At 42.0% G+C, this 20439-nt stretch overlaps 1 protein-coding gene across 3 annotated transcripts in view; it reads right to left on the bottom strand.

The window, feature by feature from the left end:
- piezo1 (piezo type mechanosensitive ion channel component 1 (Er blood group)) overlaps positions 1–20439 on the bottom strand; it is a 209035-nt gene that overhangs the window by 173895 nt on the left and 14701 nt on the right. For all 3 annotated transcript variants that reach the window (XM_076743050.1, XM_076743051.1, XM_076743052.1), the window contains exon 2: positions 2301–2396. In XM_076743050.1, coding sequence (XP_076599165.1) covers positions 2301–2396 — 96 coding nt within the window. The remainder of the gene's footprint in view (positions 1–2300; positions 2397–20439) is intronic.

Here is a 20439-nt window from a genome sequence, read left to right as displayed (position 1 = left end):
CTGGGGGACAAATCTTATGCAGGGAAAAATAAATTCATTGTCCAGGCAAACAAATACTGTTTCTTGTGGTTTATTTTACCATTTTGCAAGCAAACAGTCAACAAAAGATGATACCGCTGCTGACTTTCTTGCCCTGGTAAAAAAAAAACCCAGTGCCTCCAGTTCCTATACCTGCCTGACCCTACATATAGATCTCTGGTGCTCCGTGGCTTCAAATAAAAGCATTAACAAGTACATAAAGACTTGGATGACCTGCAACTTTCTGTCACTAAATTCGGACAAAATTGAAATTATAGTACGTGACTGAAAACACTTTAGAAAATGACATGATATAGCAACTATGGGTGATATTGTGCTGGCCTCCAGCACCACTGGAAGGAATTTGGGAGTTATCTTTGATTAAGATATGTCCTTTACCTCCCATGTAAAGCAAATTTCAAGGACTTTTTTCACCTACGTAAGATTGTAAAAATTCAGGCACATCTTGTCTCAAAACGATGCAGGAAAAACTAGTCCATGCATTTGTTACTTCAAGGGTGGATAATTGCAATTCCTTTCATTGCTAAATACTCTCCAGCCAATCAAGAATGCTGCAACACGTGATCTGACAAAAACAAGGAAAAGAGATCATATTTCTCTGATATTATCCACTCTGCACTGGCTCCTAGTAAAGTGGGGAGGTGGATACCTTGTCTACATTTAAGAGTAGGCTTAAAACTTTGCTTTTTGATAAAGCTTAGAGTTGGGGCTAGCTCGGGCTTGCCTTGGACCAGCTCCCAGATATCCTACTGTAGGATTAGAAAGTCAGAGGACTTCCAATGATACACCAAGCTCCTCTGTTCTTCTCTCCCTCTCCATCTGTATGCATTCATAGATAGATAGATAGATACTTGCATATCTTACCAAGTCATGTACTAACTTAGCTTCTTTCCCGGTGTCTTTGTGCTTTGTCATCTCACAGGTTCCCATGGATAGTGGTTGAACCTGGATAGTGGATTATAGCTACATCTCCTGCTATGGCCCTGCTTGACATTGGGGAAACAGAGCAACTGCTTCATAAGCACATGGCGCAACACAGGAGAGCCAACACCTCAGGTAAAGATTCAGCAGTCCACCTACATCTCGAGGACACGGGACATTGCTTTGAGGACAATAATGTACATATTTTGTCCAGGGAAGACCAATGTTTTGAAAGAGTGGTGAAAGAAGCCATCCATGTCAAACTGGAAAGGCCATCACTTAACAGAGGAGGTGGTCTAAGACACGACTTATCAGTCACCTACAATGCAGTCCTGAGATCTCTCCCCAGGTAGCTTAACAGCCATTCACACCAGGGCTCACATGACCCAACTGTGTCACATGATGGGTCCATGATGGATCTCATGGAATGAGATGCAGTGAGTCATTGATCCGTCCCCCCATTCTCACCTATCAACACCTATTGTGCCAGCCACACCTTGACTCATGTGACTCTAATGAATTGCATGATGCTGGACAGAGCTATGATCCTGCAATAAGACAAATGCCTGAGACCCCCCACCAGTCAGTTAGAACTGAAGAAGCCTTTTGGATGAGAGTTGAAATGTCTTCTAGAACCTTTGGAACTTTGGAAGCACTTAGAAGTACCATGACTTGGATGATTGAAAATCTTCACAGATGTATCTTTTTCTAACATGAAATGGATTTTTTAATAAAAATGGATCATTAAACAGAAAGATCTTTTAACAGAGAAATGGTTGCAACTACAAACTGAGAATAATTGTTTTTCTCATGGTGGCGGCAATACACTGTCATAATCTTGACTCAAACTCTTACTAATGTTGTTCTCGAATCAGGCAAACTGTGCACTGAATGCAGGTGATACCTTCTTAAACTGTACCTTTGTTCAGCCTTCCCTGAAAAAATAACCACTTGGGGGAAAAAAAAAAAACAAAAAACTTACAACAATACATGCAAATTGAAAACCCCCAAAGAGAGCATATATGAAAACTCTTGCTGGTTGATAAACTCCATCAATCTACAACTTGCATTTTTTTATTTCACTAAAACCCTGTTTTACAATCAGATGCACAGGCAGAACCGTAAATGAGAGCACTTACTGCCCTGGGTAAAATCAGTCAAGCAGCGATCCTTACAGACTTAAACTCATACTGTATCATCCTATATCAAAACATAACATGCACAAGCACATTGGGTGAGAATGAACACCAGAGAAGGTTGATTACAGGACAGAGTACAGGCAAACTGCTTCCTGAAGTTACAGTGATTGATATCTAACATATTAACACAGATGGTCTTACCTCTGATTGTGTGTTTGTTGGGACACAGGAACCACGGCAGAATCAGCAGATAGACGAAGTAAACCAGCGACAGGATGTTGTAGCGAAAAACACAAGCTGTGAAGATAAAAACAGCACAGTCAAACAAGAGCATGTATTTAAATCTACATTTAGAGATTCTAGCATCTATGTTGTGTTGGCTGAGGGCCTTGCCTTCATCTTGAGACATATAACTGCTAAAATGATGCAGGATAGACTGTATGACACGTCACAACTGAGCTGTATAATCTGTGCAAAGACACAGGAGACTACACAGTTGTATAAATTTATAAAAACAAAATTGCTTCACACTGTACATGAAAACATTCATTCACTTTCTATTCCCGCGTATCCCTTTTGGGGTTGCGGGGGGCTGGAGCCTATCCCAGCTGGCAATGGGCGAGAGGAGGGGTACACCCTGAACTGGTCGCCAGCCGATTGCAGGGCAACATAGACAGACGAACAACCATTCACACTCACACTCACACCTATGGACAATTTAGAGTCACCAATTAACCTAATGAGCATGTTTTTGGTCCGTGGGAGGAAGCCGGAGTGCCCGGAGAGAACGCATGCATGCACGGGAAGAACATGCAAACTTCACAGGCCCTGCCCGACCTGGGGATTGAACCAGCGACCTTCTTGCTGTGAGGCACGTGCACTACCTGCTGCGCCACCGTGCCGCCTACATGAAAACAATTAATTAAAATCCAACCAACTAGCTTACAAAAGACAAAGTAGACTGTCAACACAAATAAGTCAAAATATGAAAATCATTATTCATCAGCATTTGTCTTGTCTGACATTTTCCCCAACTATGAGCGATTGCCCTATGTTTGTTGACTCCACTGTTGTCATAGTGTTATAGATAGACCTTTACCTGCTGTGATACACATGGCGTAAGCAGCCTCTTCTTTTTACGTGACTTTTCTCAAAGCGCTTTTTACATAAGTCTGCATTCACCCATTCACACACACTTTCACACAATGGTGAAAGTGCAGCCACGTAGCCAATCTGCTGATTATGAGCTTTGACCACATAGTCACATACTGAATTTGGGGTTCAGTATATTGCTGAAGGATGCTTCAACATGTAGACTGCCAAGGCCAGGGATCAAACACTGACTTTATGATAAAAGGACAACCGCCACAGCTGCCTATATAGGGGTCAAAGATACTGACAAAAATACCTGTTTTGTTTTTTGGAATAAGAATTGGTGAATGAGAATGTGAGGGTTATTCGGACCATGTCAGGAACAATCAGAGAGGCTGAGTGAAGAACTTGTCCTACCCCACTCAAATTTCTCCTTCTGATCAATCTCTAATCTAATACCACAGGTTAAATACGGGAAAATATGAACTATGCCATTTTATCTTTAATCCCTAAACCAAACCAAGAACCAACAAAGCAAACCAGCAAATTACAGATCCCCAGATCTAAAAAATTATGAGCAGCTTTCTGCTTGAGATTAGAAAATGTCGTCTACTATCTAATATATCCAAACCAAAGTCACTCCTCTGTATACATTATTCAATTTGATGAATAAAGCTTAAAAAACAGCATACCATCCTTTGCTGTATTACTGCATGCAGGAAAGGTATTTGATCCGGTGGATTAAAAAAATCTCTCTGCAGTGAAACACTTTGGTATTGTATCATACTTAAGCACCTGGATCAAAATATTTTACAACAAAATATTTTAAAACATCAGTGATAACCAATGGACCATATACTGTATAATATCATGCTTCATCAAAACTTTAGTAAAATCTCAGTTTATATCCTAAATTGGTCAATATCAGATAGTCTACCTCTTCATGGTGCACATTTGAATCCTGAGGATTGGAACACCCCTCCAAAATCATGTATTTAAACATTCAGATCTCATGAAACCTCAGAGATCTTCTGTAATTCAATTTCATACCCCTTCTGAGAAACACAAACTTGGCTGAATGGAACAAATTACCACTTTTCCTCATAGGAAATATGACAACCATAAAAAGGAATATAATACAAAAACTCAGCAACCTTTTTCAACTGACCCTAGTTACCCCTCCAACAACGTGGTTCAATAAATTAGATAGCCTCACCACCTCATTCTTCAAAAAAGAAAAAGACCCACAATCAAAATATCTTGCAACACCTGAGGTTGGAGACTAAGACATACTCAATTTCTACTTATTCCCTATTTACTTACCTATTTTAGATCTGCTCAGTTTCAGTATGTATGACAGTGGACAACATACACAAATCACACATAATGGTTAGACACAGAACACCCCAGCTCCTTGTCACTCAGTATGAAAGATGCCATTCAAAGGTGAAAGAACAAAAAAAAAACATGCTCATTTCTACAAGCAAATAATCAGCTCTCCTAGTATGGTGGGCCATTAGCCAACCCTACAAGTCTCAGAAAGCCATATTGAGCCCTGCCAATCCAACTTATATCAATTGTCACTCCCTCCAAAACACCAGTCTTTCAGCAATAAGACTATGTTCTCATATTTATAAACCCTGTGCACTACAAAGAGGTACAATGGACAACTGACCTTAAACTCTAATGATATATACTGTCAACACATTCAATATGTCAGGCAATCAGTGTGTTATGATTTGAGTGGTCGTGCCACAAAAAAGGTAAGAACCCAAAAGTGCCGACTTGACAAAAAAAGGCTGGGCAAAAACAGTCCAAGTGATTTATATAACAAAAGTTAAAGGCCAGAAAAACTAACAATCCATTAACCAAATAGGAAAACAAGGACTAGGCCAGAATTACTCACTTCATATCATGAGGAAACCACACATAAGGAGATGATCCCACAAAGACAAAGGAAAGACACAGACTTAAATAGACCGGGAACTAAACATACTCAGGTGGACACAATCACAATCACAAAGGTGGGAAACATACAGGAAGTAAAGGAAACTAAGACACACGAGGGAAGGTTACCAAAATAAAACAGGAATTAAGCACAAAACATTCTAGATCCTAACAGTACCCCCGCCCCCGCTTAAGGGACAGATCCCAGATGTCCCTACAAAAAACAATGCCAGTCCAGTGAAGGCTGAACAATTCAGGAGGATGTGCAGGGGAGCGGGCAGAGGCTGGCAGCAGCAGAACGTCTCAGGAGGATGGACAGATGGCCAGCAAAGGCGGACCCATCCAGAGGCCATTGGAGAAGGGGAGACCTCTCTGAAGGCCCATCGGCAAAAGGAAAGTCCCTTGGTGAAGGCGAAGCCCCTTGGAAAAGGCGAAGCCTCTCTGGAGGCGGAATTCCTTGACAAAGCCGAAGCCCCTCTGGAAGCTGTTGGCCAAGGCGATATCTCTCTGGAGACCATCGGCGGAAGTGGAGCTCCTCTGGAGGCCAGCATCGAAAGAGATATCTCCCTTGGGGCCGTCGGCGAAGACGATATCCCTCTGGAGGACAACGGTGAGGGCGATATCCCTCTGGAGGACGTCGGTGAAGGCGATACCTCTCCGGGAGACATCGGCGAAGGCGGTACCCCTCCGAAAGGACGCTGGCGAATGAGGAACCCACCTGGAGAATGGTGGCGAAGGCGGGCCCCTCCCAGACTGGAGGCGGGCACGAGGACCGCTGGGCTGAGAGCCGGCGACGGGGCATCTGGAGCAGGAGGTGGCTGCGGCTCCAGCTCAGTGGGTGGCTGCAACTGCGGCTGTGGTTCTGGCTGTGGCTTGGTGGGTGGCTGCAGTTGTGGCCGCGCCTCTGGCTTGGTGGGTGGCTGCAGCTGCGGCTGTGGCTCTGGTCGTGGTTCTGGCCATGGCTTTGGCTGTGGCTTTGGCTTTGGCTTTGGCTTTGGCTGTGGCTGTGGCTCAAGCTGCGGCTGCAACTGCAGCTCTGGCTGAAGCTTGGGCTGTGGTTCTGGCTCTGGTTGCAGCTGCAACTGCGGCTGCGGCTCTGGCTCGGTGGGTGGCTGCAGCTGCAGCTGTGGCTCTGGCTGTGGTTCTGGCCGTGGTTCTGGCTCTGGCTTTGGCTCTGGCTCTGGCTCTAGGTGAAGCTGCGGCTGTGGCTGTGGCTGTGGCTCAAGCTTTGGCTCTGGCTGTGACTGGTAGCTGGGAGCCTGGGGCTGAGGCTGAAGCTTGGGCTGGCAGCTGGCAACCTGGAGCTGAGGCTGAGGCTTGGGCTGGTAGCTGAGAACCTCAAGCTGAGGCTGAAGCTTGGGCTGGTAGCTGGGAACCTGGGGCTGAGGCTTGGGCTGGTAGCTGGGAACCCAGGGCTGAGGCTTGGGCTTGGGCTGGTAGCTGCGAACCCGGGGCTGAGGCTGGTTCGCGGCCTTTTGTCTGCGGACCCCCTTCCTTCCTGTGGGGGTCATCTTGATGGCCAGCCATGTCCCCCAGAATGGAGACCTCTTGTCCTCAGGCAGGAAGCTTGCCAACTCCAGAATAGAACATAGGTGGAGAGGGGAAAATTGTTGGCTAGTTAACTTGCTGGCTGTAGTCAGTAGGCCGCTAACAGGCCTGGGGCTAGCTGACTTATGGACTGGAGCTGGCAGGGAGCTAGTAGGCCGCTGGATAACTGACTCATGGACTGGAACTGTCAGGAACTGTCTTAACTGTCTATTAAGCACAACACCTCTCATATATTAGGCAGATTCCAGAACCAGACTTCGCCGTAAATAAGGGTCTCTCCCGAGGTTAAAAAGCCATCAGCCTACTCTGAGTGTCCAGGGGACCACCCCCACCACAATGAATCACATAAATCACCAGGCCATCAAGATCCTTTACCTCCTTCAGCCAGGACAAAAGGTCTGCTGGGTTCAATAGTGGTGGGATCATTCTGTTGTGATTTGAGTGGTCATGCCACAAAAAAAAGGTAAGAACCAAAAAGTGCAGGCTTGACAAAAAAAAGGCTGAGCAAAAACAGTCCAAGTGATTTATTTAACAAAAGGTAAAGGCCAACAAAGACAAAGGAAAGACACAGACTTAAACAGACTGGCAACTAAACATACTCAGGTGGACACAATCACAATCACAAAGGTGGGAAATATGTAGGAAGTAAAAAGAAAACTAAGACACACAAGGGAAGGTTACCAAAATAAAACAGGAACTAAGCGCAAAACATTCTAGATCCTAACACAGTGTTGGACAAGCTACTTGGAAAGTGCAGTGAGCAAAGCTACCAGCTACTATGAATTAAATGAAGGTTCACTGCATTGAAGCTACCCCCTGGGAAAATGTAAAAAGCTAAGCTACAGCAATATGGCAAGAGTAGTTTATTACACTGAAGCTAGCAATTTACTAGCACTGAAGCTTTTTTTTTTTTTTTTTTTTTTTGTTACACTGTATCAACTTCAAGGGTAGGTCAATAAAACTGTCAGTCAAATCAAATACACAAGCCGGCATAAAGTGTTAACTTGAATTGTTTATTAAACAATAAGATGTTCTCTGCTGTCATTGCTCCAACACTAATTTGGCAACACAAACAAACAAAAAAACAACACAAACTACCAAGAAATTGCTGCACTTGAACTTCAGAAACGCTTGGCAAAATGTAGCTTGTGTGGATGCTACCATACTAGTTGGTCAATAAAAGAGCTAAGCTACCGGAAAGCTATTTGATTCAGCAAAGCTACCACCACACTACTGAGAAATGTAGTTAAACTAGTAATGCTGCTGCTCGTAGTGCTGATACTGTCCAACACTACAAGTGATGCAAAACTTCAACAGATTGAATATAAGATCCTACGTGGAACACACCTGACTAAATTACACATCACGAGACTCAAACCAATGTCCAACATATAATCAAATAAATAATCACATCTATATATTCTGGCTTTGTACACACATGCAGTCATTCTGGTCAGAGGTCTCTAAAAGAATCTCTCACATTCTTGACCTGAACCTGCCAATGGCACAATCTCTCTGCTTACTCATAGACCTCTCAGTAATCAGCGTCAAACCATCTTATAAGAAATGTATACTAATCTCTTTAGCATTAGTAAAAAAGGTGATACTGCTAAACTGGAAGAAAATAGCCCATGTCTCAGTTATGCAATAACTTTATTTACTCCCAGATCATTCATATATGGAACAGTCAACTTTCATAATAAAAAGCAAGATCAAAACAGAATCATGAAATGTAGTTTCCATTTATCAGCTTCATAAAGACAGCTATTTTTTGTTCTTTTCAATTTGTCTTAGTGTTGTGTTCAGTAGTATGTAAGATACCATCAATACAACAATAGATCTACATCTTAGGTGTCTAATACCACATTATCCAGCTTGTAGAAGGGATTACAGTTACTACTACTGTCACTACTGTGATGATGACCACTGTTATCATTATCATTAATTTTACTCTTTTCATTACTACCACAACTTTTGTCTCAATCATTGAGATAAGATAAGATAAGATAAGATAAGATAAGATAAGATAAGATAAGATAAGATAAGATAAGGCTTTATTGATCCTATGCCGGAGAAATTCACTTGTTACTTATTAGAGGTAGAACAAAGAACAAGTCAAAGAAAAAGACAATAAAAAGATACAAAATAAAATCTACTATAGAGGCTATGTACATTAAAAAATATATATTATATTAGAAATTATTAGAAAGTTTTGCCTTGTGAAGAATGTCTCAATTTTACAGTTGATTTTCAATTGCACATGAGCAAAATATGAACGATGAAATACAGGGTATTTGGGTTATTGTACAGTAATGTGTTTGTATACTGTAAATACACAGATGTAATGGATATTAGCATCTGATGAATAATGGAGTAGTGCAAAAAGTAAGTTTGTGATGGCGGCTCATAACATGTCTCAGATCTCCAGCCTTAAACTAAGTGTTCATCCATGAGGGCTAAATGAAAACACAAAAAAGGCAGGAAAAAGGCGAAACCTTCAGGTTGTGCCTCTTCAGGTAGTCCATTGTGTTTTTTGATGTGTGTGATCAGTATCCTGTTAAAGAAGCCGTCTTCATCCTTACCTTTTTTACAGACAGCGTGATACTTGATTGCAGAACGTGCTGGTATTTAACTGAATCCTTGTTGCTTATTTATTTTTCTGCTGATGTGAAGTGCAGGTTATGACTTTATGAAAAGCCACTAAAGTTCCCCTGAGGCTATTGTTGAAATAATGTATTTTTTGCATTGTGGCAATGTCATTATTTCACCTCAGGAACAGCACACAGGGAGGGCTTACTGTCGAGCTGATTACTTCTCCAGAAAGAGAAAGCTTCACAGTGTCTTTCTCCTGCACATACAGTACAACAAGGGGGGTTTTATGAGGGGGGGTTTATGAGGTGTTGCTGGCATGAATGAATTAAGATGATCTGCCAACATTAAAACCAGGAAATAAAGAAAATACACAGTGTTTCATCCTCCTATTAAACACATGCAGTGATACTTATTAGCTCACCTAGGTTTAAGGTCTGGATAATTCTCTGCGGTTGAGATCACAGTTTGTGCATGGAAGTCAGAGTATTACCACACAGATTCTCATATTTAACTCACCATTTAAGATTCATAGTTTACTTCAACTTCAGTTTCTTTCAAAACAGTCAACAAACCACTTGAGACTTCACATGTAAAAATAAACACACAAATACACCCAGAATCCCAAGCATACATGAAACAATGTTACTATAGCAACAGAATATCCGGCATATCTTCAACATGGTAAATACAATGCGTAGGCCTCCATGGTCTTGCTTTGTAAATATGATGGAGGGCAGCTTTCCCCCTGTGGTTATTTCATTAAGTGACATGGATTTTTTTTATTGAAATAATAATAATCAAACACTGTTGATGTTGGAAGGAACGTGATCCAAAGCATCCAAATCTGAACAACTACTAGTCAGAATGTCATGGAATTTGCTTTGCTATACAAGTTGTCCTGAGGATTCATACCAAATTGGGTGACTCCCTAACCTTCTGACACACATGACTGAACTACATTTTTTCCTAATTTTTTTTCTTATGTTGAATTTTTGGAGATTTTGGAATATTGTTCTGGATTCCTCAAAGGATGTAACTTGATGTCAAGGGGACCAATTGAGCTGAAAAGTTACACCTGTATACAAGAAATATCAAAATCTAACAGGTAGGTGAACCCATTTATGTTCCCCAGATGTTGAATCATTTCCATATTGACTAGTACACGACCTTTCCGCAGGACAAAGGTTACATTTGTAGGTCCATTATTGCTAAAGCTGAAAGTAGTAGTAGCAGTTGTTATTATTAGTATTTGAAGTATTTATTCCTACACTTTAGCTTTGACACGGTCGAGTAGCTACATGTGACATATATAGCCTACAACTAACTTGCTAGCAGTTTATTAGTTCGACATGTGGTATTAAGATGCACCTTCAGTATATAGCTAACATGTTAACTATGTATTCATTCTGAATGCTGGCATGACATTAATGCACGCTGCTTGTCTTATGGTAGCGCTTTATCTTACTGTTTATTTGAATGCTAATCGCTAATTAGCTTGAAGCATTCCACTATGGCAAAGCGGCAACTGCCGTGGTGCCTCCCCCCTTATGTGACCTCAATTTCTGACGACAAATGTCAGTTTGCTGTTTTCTGAAGTGAACCTAAGATGAAGAGGGGCTGCTTGGGGATGAACTGGACAATTTTGAGCATGTAATTGTTGTAATGTCAACAGCTGTTCTATTTGTAAATACTGGGGAATATATTGATGGCATATCCATGCCCCCACTAGGGGACACTGTTGCTCCAGTGAGGAAGTGTTAATGAGTTTTTCCCAGGCACCTGAGACAGTGTGCGTATGGGTAGCAGTGTTAGCTCTCTGCGTAGTTTCGAGTTGCAGGCTGAAGTCTGTATATACTGTACTGATCACGCTGGTTCAATATAAAGCAGATCAAACACCAGTACGTGTCACGGGCTTCTTTTTCATGTGGAAGTTACCACAGTAATCTCCCAGTGAAATATGATTAAAAGGTCCCCTTATACTCCTACTAAACTAGACACAATTTAAGTCCTTCTGTTCTACTACCTAATGGACTTAAAAGGAACTATTTTGTCTTTGTCATAGACTATTACATTTTGCAGAGTGCACCAGAATGATCCATTTGACTTAAGACCCCAAATATATTTCCTCAAAATTATTTGAGAACCACTTTAGTTAACTGATAGCATTATGGATTTGTTAATCTCAACTTAACTATAGTGAGTTAGTGAGTACAACAGGATAAAACAATATCACAACTTTTCACTTGGTTAATAATAGGGATGCACTGATCCAATATTGGTATCGGTATCGGTATCGGTCCCGATATTGAAGAAAATTCTAGATCGGGTATCGGTGACAATGGGCACGATACATAGGGGCCGATGTATTCAGTCTAACGCTATGCTATAGGCGCTGTGAGTGGCATCATGAGCAAGCAACACGCAGTGCTGAAGCGCACATAACGTCGACCACATTGTTTTCAAAATGGAACAAATGAAAGGATCAGCTATGTGGAACTTTTTCAAACTACCTCAGCCTACAAACTCAACAGCTACTTGGACTACCTGAGCAGTAAATGTTCCAAGGGGCGGTGTTAAAACGTCAAGTTATAACACAACCAACTTAATCAAGCACCTGCAGAGATTTCACGCCAGGGAGCACGCTGAGTACATTGAACTGAATAAACAAAAAAGAGGCGGTATGACGCAGCTAACTTTGAAGGACATGAAGGAAAGAGGTGAAAATTTTCCACCTAATAGTGTGCAGGCAACAAAAATCATGGAGAAGATGTCCCATGTCACTTTTAATGTCAATGTCAATTTTATTTGTATAACACATTTCATATGGCATGCATAAACTCAATGTGCTTCAGGATAAAAGCAAGATGGTAATATATTTAAAATGCATATTAAAGCAGAGACAATGTCTTAAAACAAACAAACACACATAGAAAGCTAATTTAAAACCTTGTGAGAACAGATATGTTTTAAGATTACATTTAAAGGAGGATATTGTTGGAGATGAGCGGAGTTCAAGAGGCAAAGAGTTCCAGTATGCTGGATAAGGTCAAATCTAGATAGCATGCGAGCAAACTGGCTGGCAAGAGGATCAGTGGCAGTATCAATATGGATGTTGAAATCACCAGAAATAAGAACTGAATCATACTCAACAGTGATTTTTGATAGGAGTTCTGAGAATTCATTTATGAAACCATTTTTAAGCCTTAGTGGATGATAAATAATAAGTATAAGACAGGGATAGGCAAATCTCATGTCTACAGCTAAATACTCAGAAGTGGAGTAGCCACCAAATGGCATGTTTCAGCTTGATATACTATCTGAGAAAATGGCAGCTACACCACCACCCCTTCTGTCTGCTCTGGTGCAATGTAAAGACATGTAATTCGACGGCGATGCTTCGATTAATTCCTTGCTATCGGTTTCATCTAGCCAAGTTTCTGTGAGAAAAATACAATCAAGCTTGTGTGAAGTTATAAAATCATTTAAGATGAAAGTCTTATTAAGATTAAGATATACTTTATTTATCACAGCACACACATGCTACAGGGGGGAGACTGCACACACGCCATGCTTTGTGAAAGCATGGCGTGTGTGAAAGCATGGCGTGTGGCGTGTGGAAAGTCCTTCCTCCATGGCAGACCAGGAGCGGTGGGCTGCCAGCCGACTGTGGCCCCTGAGGACCCAGTTCCTTTCGTCACCATTGGTCAGGTGGTGATCCTCTTGCATGTTTTTAGTGGGTTTTTTTTATGGAGGATACCCCAGGTGAACATGGGGAGAACATGCAAACTCCACACAGAAAGGCCCCCCCTCAAGCAGGCACCAAAGGCATGGTGGAGGACATGCCCCCGGCACCCACAGCGACAGTGTAGCTACCGTGCCACCGTGCCAGAGAGATCTGGAGAGAGATCTGACATTAAGAAGTGCTAGCTTTAAAGTCCTTACAGAGTGACTGGATTCATCAGCAATGATAGAGGTAGAGACAGCCTCGTGGTGGCCAGAGATCTTAATACACTGATTATTCACCACAGTGGCAGGACCCAAATTATTATGACTGAATGCTAGAGTGAGAGGCCCACAGATCTGAACAGGGTCACGCCGCTTAGAATGTCAGAATGAGTTAAAAGCTATGAACTGGATGAAGTTATCAGTTGCTTTGTTCCTAGTCTATTTGGATGCACACCATCATTTTTGTATAGGTATGAGTTGGACCAGAAGAGATCAAAGTTAGGGATGAAATCATAGCCAGCAGCAACACAGAAGTTTTTTAGCCAGTGATGAAGACTAAAGAGCCTACTGAAACATTCACATCCTTTCGGGGGAGCTGGGTTGGGTCCAGACATAATGCAATGTCTTTCCAGACTCTCAACAGTGTAACACAGAGACTCTAGGTCTGCGTATAATTGGCTGGATTTCCTGGACATAATGTCATTTGTTCCTATGTGCGATATCACAGTGTTTACTGTGGGGTGCTTATCAATGAGAGTGAGTTCAATTAAATCACTGACCTTGCCACCAGATAGACAGTATGGGACAGCACAGGGTATAGTCAGATGTCTCACTACAGAGTCGCCCACGATGAGAATTTCAGGACGGCTGCCTACTTGGCTGTCACTGTAGGTAGAAAGTTTCGGTGGGAGCCACGGGCTAGCTAAGTTAGCATTAGCACCAGTCATGTCAGGTGAGGCAAGCGGCACAACACCCCTTGACCACTGAAACCCAGGTGGAACAGGCAGGGGTCAGTTTCGATGAGATATGGAGCTCAAGCGAGGCTAGCTTGGAGCCAAGGTCCTCTTGAAAATGAAAAGTTTTGGGAGTGCCTTGATTGATTCCTTCCAACTTCCTCAGCCTTTTCCAGACTACGTTTGCCATTGCCATTTGCCAATTGCACTTTTAAGTTTAACTGCACACTGGCTGGAGGAGAGATACGTGCCACACAATGCAATGCTAAATGCTACAAACTTCCGTGGGTCACACACCAGTGATGCGATCGCAGCTACCCTAAAGGAAATGTTTGACAACTGGCAAATTCCATTGAGTAAAGTCCATGTGATTCTGAGGGACAACGCCAATGCAAAAGGCGATAGACAGCATGAGAGTGCTAGTTTAGGCTGCGTTGCAATGCAGCTGGTTGTCAATGAGAGACTTCTATCACAGCATGCTGTGAGTGAGGCCGTTGCAAGTGGGAGACAGATTGTTGCACACTTTATATTCGTTTCATACTCCTAATTGCACTGACTGAACCAGTTAAACTTGTTATATTTTTTTACATGTTGTTTGAGCTAGAAAAGCTATTGGTTTATGATTGTTGTACTGGTGCAGAATTATTAAATAAATAAGTTCCTCAGTACATTTATATCTGTTTGTTTTTTAAAAAAATTAAAGAAATGTTTAAGTCTGATGCACAATGTCTTTTCCACACAATGAGACATACCTTTTGTTAGGTAATTCAGCACTGTTTCTCTGTATCGGTATCAGATTGGCGTCTGCCGATTACTAAACCTCAGATATTGGTATCGGAGGTGAAAAAAGCGGATCAGTGCATCCCTAGTTAATAAATCTAATTCATCTTAAAACCATTCCTTCTGAACTACCTGAGTTGCTAATTGTTTCTGCTGTGCCTTAAAATGGATGGTAATTGCCTATTGACTTAAGTTTCATCTCAACAGCATTTCGTGAGGACATGACACTTAAGCCTGGTTTACGCTTCTGCGTCACGGCGACGCCGTACCTACGGCGTACACCCTACGCCGTCACTGAGCATTCATAGTTCTGCGTCGAGGGAACGCGTTGCTCCCCAATTCACCGCCAAGCCGCTAGGGGGGTGTGGCTGTGTCTTTGTATGGTTTTGGGGGGCTCTTGCTGCCGCGAAGAGGAGTTGTAGCGGTGGTCGTACTTGCGTACCTCCTCGATAATTCTTTCTTCGGCTTGGTCCATTTTTTCTTGTAGCTCTCACCACAGAAACTTTGAAAATGGCGGTGTTGTTGTGCTGCGACCATAGGGCTGCGGCTGAACCGAAAATTACGTTCTGAACGCACCAATCACAGTCCGAGACGTTCACATCACTACGCGTCGACGCGACGCGTAGTCAGGATTTTTTGGAGGTGCACGTCAGGCTACGGCGTAGGGTCCGCATAGGGGTCTGCGTCGACGGGGTAGGTACGGCGTCGACGCGACGCAGAAGCGTAAACCAGGCTTTACTCTACTTAGTTGACATTTTGATTCTCATCATAAGGAAATTGTCTTTCCAGTTTTGTTACAATTTATATCATATCCTTTTTATTTCCCTTTTCTTTTCCATTACTTCAGTGTGCCTAAAACATACCAGAAGGCAGCCTTCTGGCATATATATATGTATATATATATATATATATATATATATATAGAGAGAGAGAGAGAGAGAGAGAGAGAGAGAGAGAGAGCATCACCTAGATGTAAAAAATAACACTGTATGGAAATAAAATTAAATATTTTTACACATTAGAGTGTCATTTTAAAAACTCTATTTGGAGTAAAATTAGCTGTATAAAGTGTAATCATATTACTCTGAACAGTGTGAAAAAACCTCAGTGTGATTTTTTTACACATTTCATTGTTAATTTTGACATTGAATTGATTAAAATTAACTCTGAAAAGTTGACACTAGCCATAGCGTAAATTTTACTCAAATTTTTCTGTGGGAACAAATGTTATCTGAAACGGAGTTAAATTCAGCTCTCTTAGAGTTAAACTGACACTCAGTTTTTTTTACTGTGTGGTGTAAAGTGGCATTTTAATTAAAAAGTGGAGTGGAGTTTTTTTTTAGGTTTGTGGCTGAGCTCATTGTTTTCTTAAGGGGTTGCTGAAGCAGGAGGCTCATTAGATGCAGTGAACAGTGTTAAGCCTGGTTTATGCTTCTGCGTCACGTCGACGCCGTACCTACGCCGTCAACGCAGACCCCTACGCGGACCCTACGCCGTAGCCTGACGTGCACCTCCAAAAAATCCTGACTACGCGTCGCATCGACGCGTCATGACATGAACGTCAAGGACTGTGATTGGTCCGCTCAGAACGTAATTTTCGGTTCAGTCGCAGCCCTATGGTCGCAGCACAACACCGCCATTTTCAAAGTTTCTGTAGTGAGAGCTACAAGAAAAAATTGACCAAGCCGCAGAAAGAATTATCAAGGAGGTACGCAAGTACGACCACCTCTACAACTCCTCTTTGCGGCAGTATAAAGACTGCCAAATGGCCAACAATTTGTGGAGGGAAATCTCGCGAAACACGGGAATCCGACAAGAGCCCCCCGAAACCATACAAAGACACAGCCACACCCCCCTAGCGGCTTGGCGGTGAATTGCAGAGCAACGCGTTCCCTCGACGCAGAACTATGAATGCTCAGTGACGGCGTCGGGTGTACGCCGTAAGTACGGCGTCGCCGGGACGCAGAAGCATAAACCAGGCTTTAGGCTTGAGAGCATTGAGAGCACTGAAAGCATTTCCAGTCTTCCACATGTAACTCATGTGATTGGTTATCTGACATGGTGGTAAACTGCTAAGTCACTCTGGCCATCCATGCTGCGTGTCTATATGTAGCCTGTAAGCTAGTTCACTGCCAGTCATAGCCAAGTAGCTTGATACAGCTTATTGTTCTCCAACAGGCTGGGAATTACTTACTGCAACACATCGCTCAACAGTAATGTCATTCCTTAGCTCTCTGTTTATTCAAGACCTGACTTAATGTACTAAAACAGAAGACGCTTTCTGGGGACCAGGGTTCTAAATTAACACCCGCCAACCCGCCAAATGCGGGTTAAAATTCATATTGGCGGGTGTAAATAAAAACTTACTAGCCAATTTGGCCGGTAATGCATTAGGCAATCATGTCAGTCAGAGCCGCTCTACAGTTCTTGGTCATTTGTCCCCCGGACAGTCCGTCCTACATTTCCCATGAACACTGTCGTAATGCTACGTGATGACGTACAAGACGCCCATTGGCTGTGCGCAGGCACACTATAGTTTGTAGTACAACCGGCGCGAGAAACCACGGAAACGCAAACACAAAGAAGAAGAAGAAGAATGAATGGCGGCGTATAAACTGTAAAAAAGGAGACTGAGCTAGCTAAAAGTAAAAAGTAAAGTTAAACTAAATGCGTGGTTGGGACAGACGTCTGGGGGCGAGAAGAGGAAGGAGGCAGGGGATGAGAATGTCGACAAAATGTGCGAAACGAAGAAAAGAAAGTTTAGCGCTAAATGGCTGACAGGTCGTGAATGGCTTGTGTTTGATCACGAAAATGCCGTCATGTTTTGTAAGGATTGCCGCATGTACACGAAAGAAAAAAACAAGATGAATAATTTTGTGGTGGGGACTAATAATTTTAAAGTCGAGGCAGTAAAGGACCATGAGAGTGCCCGAAGTCATCAGGAGAGCCGAAGGAGTCTGCAATACTGACTGCTGCACTATTTGTGTTTTCTAGTTGTACATACATAATTCAATTTATTACCAATGCAATTTTTTGCAAGTGTTTAAGTCATGGCTGTTACTTATATATATATTTCTTATTAAAGAAGGAAAGCAGAAACACTTTAAGTTGAAAGGAAAAATACATTTTATTAGGAATGTAATGATACTAAATACTGGAAAAATGTCTTTTATAAAATAATAAATCTGACAGCATTTTTTGTTTGTATAAATTAAATGTTTGCACTTTCTGTGTATATTTTGTTTCATGTGTTGTACTTTCTGTGCATTTTTCATGCCAACAATGTAAAAAAAATGATCAAATGTATTCAGTGGCACTCATAATCTCTTATTTTCACCGGGAAAAAATTTGGCTAGTGGAAATTCTGATTGGCTGGTAACTTTAGAAGGTCACCAGCCACATTGGCTGGTGATCAAAAAAGTTAATTTAGAACCCTGCTGGGGACTATCTTAAAAGACTGAATTCGAAGGACAACATAATAAAGAGGATAATATGAAGGATGGTGGTTAACAAATTGTGAAACTGCCATCTTTTTCACACGTGTATTCACCACAGAAGGTTGTTGCATTAATCATATCTGGCAGTAAATACTGGACTTGATCTCAAAAAGTTTTGGTGACTGTTTTTCAGAGCACAAATCTAAAAATGTTAAGTCATTCCTGGTGGTGGTACTACAGGAAATGTCAGGAGTCAATGTGGGTGTTATGTGCTATGTTTCCCACTGCGCATGTGTGCGGGTGTTGTTTGTCGTGAGCGAAGAGTAATGGGAGATGTTTTGTTGTTGTCGTGCAGACATTGAAGTAAAGTCTAAAAAAGTACAATTGCATCACATACTAATGCACACTACCACATCATTAATTGTTGGCTTCCATTTCTTAATTTATTGGCCACTCCGTAGTTCATGTTGATTAAAAAAAATGGTTGTAACATTTTAAAAGACTGGGAAGACCAAAAGAAAGACTGGTATGGAATCAGGTTTTGTATAATCTATACCAAGCTATGAGAAATTCCTGGATCAGACCTGATCCTGACCCTGCGGATGGACTTTGCAACAAAGATTCTCAGAATAGCTCATTATTGTCCACAATTACAATATCAGTCCCCACATACAGAACAAGCTGGGTGTTGAGCAGCTCCACCCTACTGTCACTCTAATCATCAAACACACCCAAAGGGATGTCTAAGGACAGACATGATAACACTGTTCACTAACCACAATGTCTATCTCTCTACAGCACTCTGACCTCTGCATGTCTAATATTCAGACACTGGGCATTTAGTTTCTTTGCCTTCTTTATTTTTGTTGAGTGTTTCATACAATAGCTGTCATTGTTTCATGTTTTTCACATCTCTCTTTACTGGCACACTGTGGTAGGGAATGTTGCAACACTTCATTCCAGTGCTCAGATCTCTGCCTCTCTTTCTCTTTCTCTCAGCACAGTCACTCTGTTAAGGAGCAGTTGGAGGTCTGGTACATCAGAGGGACCCAACATGCAAACTGTTCAAGGAGACTTCATATCTAAATGAAAATTACAGACAGTATTCACCAGTGGAATAACCTGTAACTAGACACACCATAAGATGCATGGAGCTAGGCTACTTGGGTCGACTCCACATTCAGAGCAATATCAAACCAACCAGACTATGTGGAAATGGCCAAGCAACCATCCAAATGACATAAAGTGAAGGTAGTGGCAGCCCTTAAGGATGAGACTAGAGTAATTCTTTAACAGACCCCAGGAACAAGATCTAACTTAATGAAAGTAAATGTCACCAGAAAAAGGGAAAATAAAAGAAAATTATGCATACATCAGTCTGAATTTGTATAACATACAACAATCAATTTATGTTGCACAGATTGCTAAATCTGTGACATCAATTTGGTTCACTTTCTTTGGCTGTTTTTTCTTGTTGGGTTGAGCCTCTACTCCTGCCCTGATATACATGGTACAGATTTCCTTTCACTCCTAACACACAGACAACAGAATCACACAAAGTGATACTGATGTCATTGCCAGATGGTGTATTTGCTTCTGTCTAGCTTCTAAGAATACACAGTTTAAGTTATTTTTGGCATCACTGGGCAAAAATTCTATCATAACCTTTCAGCATATTGTTGTTAAACTGGTCTGAGAGAAAACTAGACTTCTGCACCTCCTCTAGCCTCTAACAGGAGACTTTGGCCAATCACATGTCATTTCAGAGAGAGGGCATTGCGATTGGCTGTTCCGCAAATGCAGATGTGCTTCAACCTAGTCTCACATAGCCAGACCTATCTCCACACTTTGTTTTAGAGCTGTACCAGAGCTGAAGAAAGGGAAACCCAGCACATACGTATACAAATTAGCCTTATAAATTTCCAACAGGCCTGCCTCCTTTGACTAAAACATTGTATGGTACAAATAGTAGAGGCTCACACCATGGATAGCAAGCCCTACAAGGCATGAGGTTCCATAGGGTAACTGACTTGATGTGCTGCCACTCGGACTTGTGGGTTTGGCGGGAGGGCTTTAGTGGAGCGATACAACGCAGCAGAGAGAGAGGCAGAAGGTTTTGCAGTCCAGGGTAACATCCCGGCAGCCATAGCCTATATCTGTAAGTGGTCCTAATGTTTTGAGCGGAAAAAGAACCTGATGAAAAGTAAATACAGGGTGACCCCACGGCAGCCGAAGCCCATACCTATAAGTGATCTTAATGTTTTG

This window comes from Chaetodon auriga, chromosome 11 (assembly GCF_051107435.1).
Source record: "Chaetodon auriga isolate fChaAug3 chromosome 11, fChaAug3.hap1, whole genome shotgun sequence".
In the NCBI taxonomy this organism is placed as follows: domain Eukaryota; kingdom Metazoa; phylum Chordata; class Actinopteri; order Chaetodontiformes; family Chaetodontidae; genus Chaetodon; species Chaetodon auriga.
Note: the sequence above shows the minus strand (reverse complement) of the source record. Positions and strands in the feature narration are given on the sequence as shown.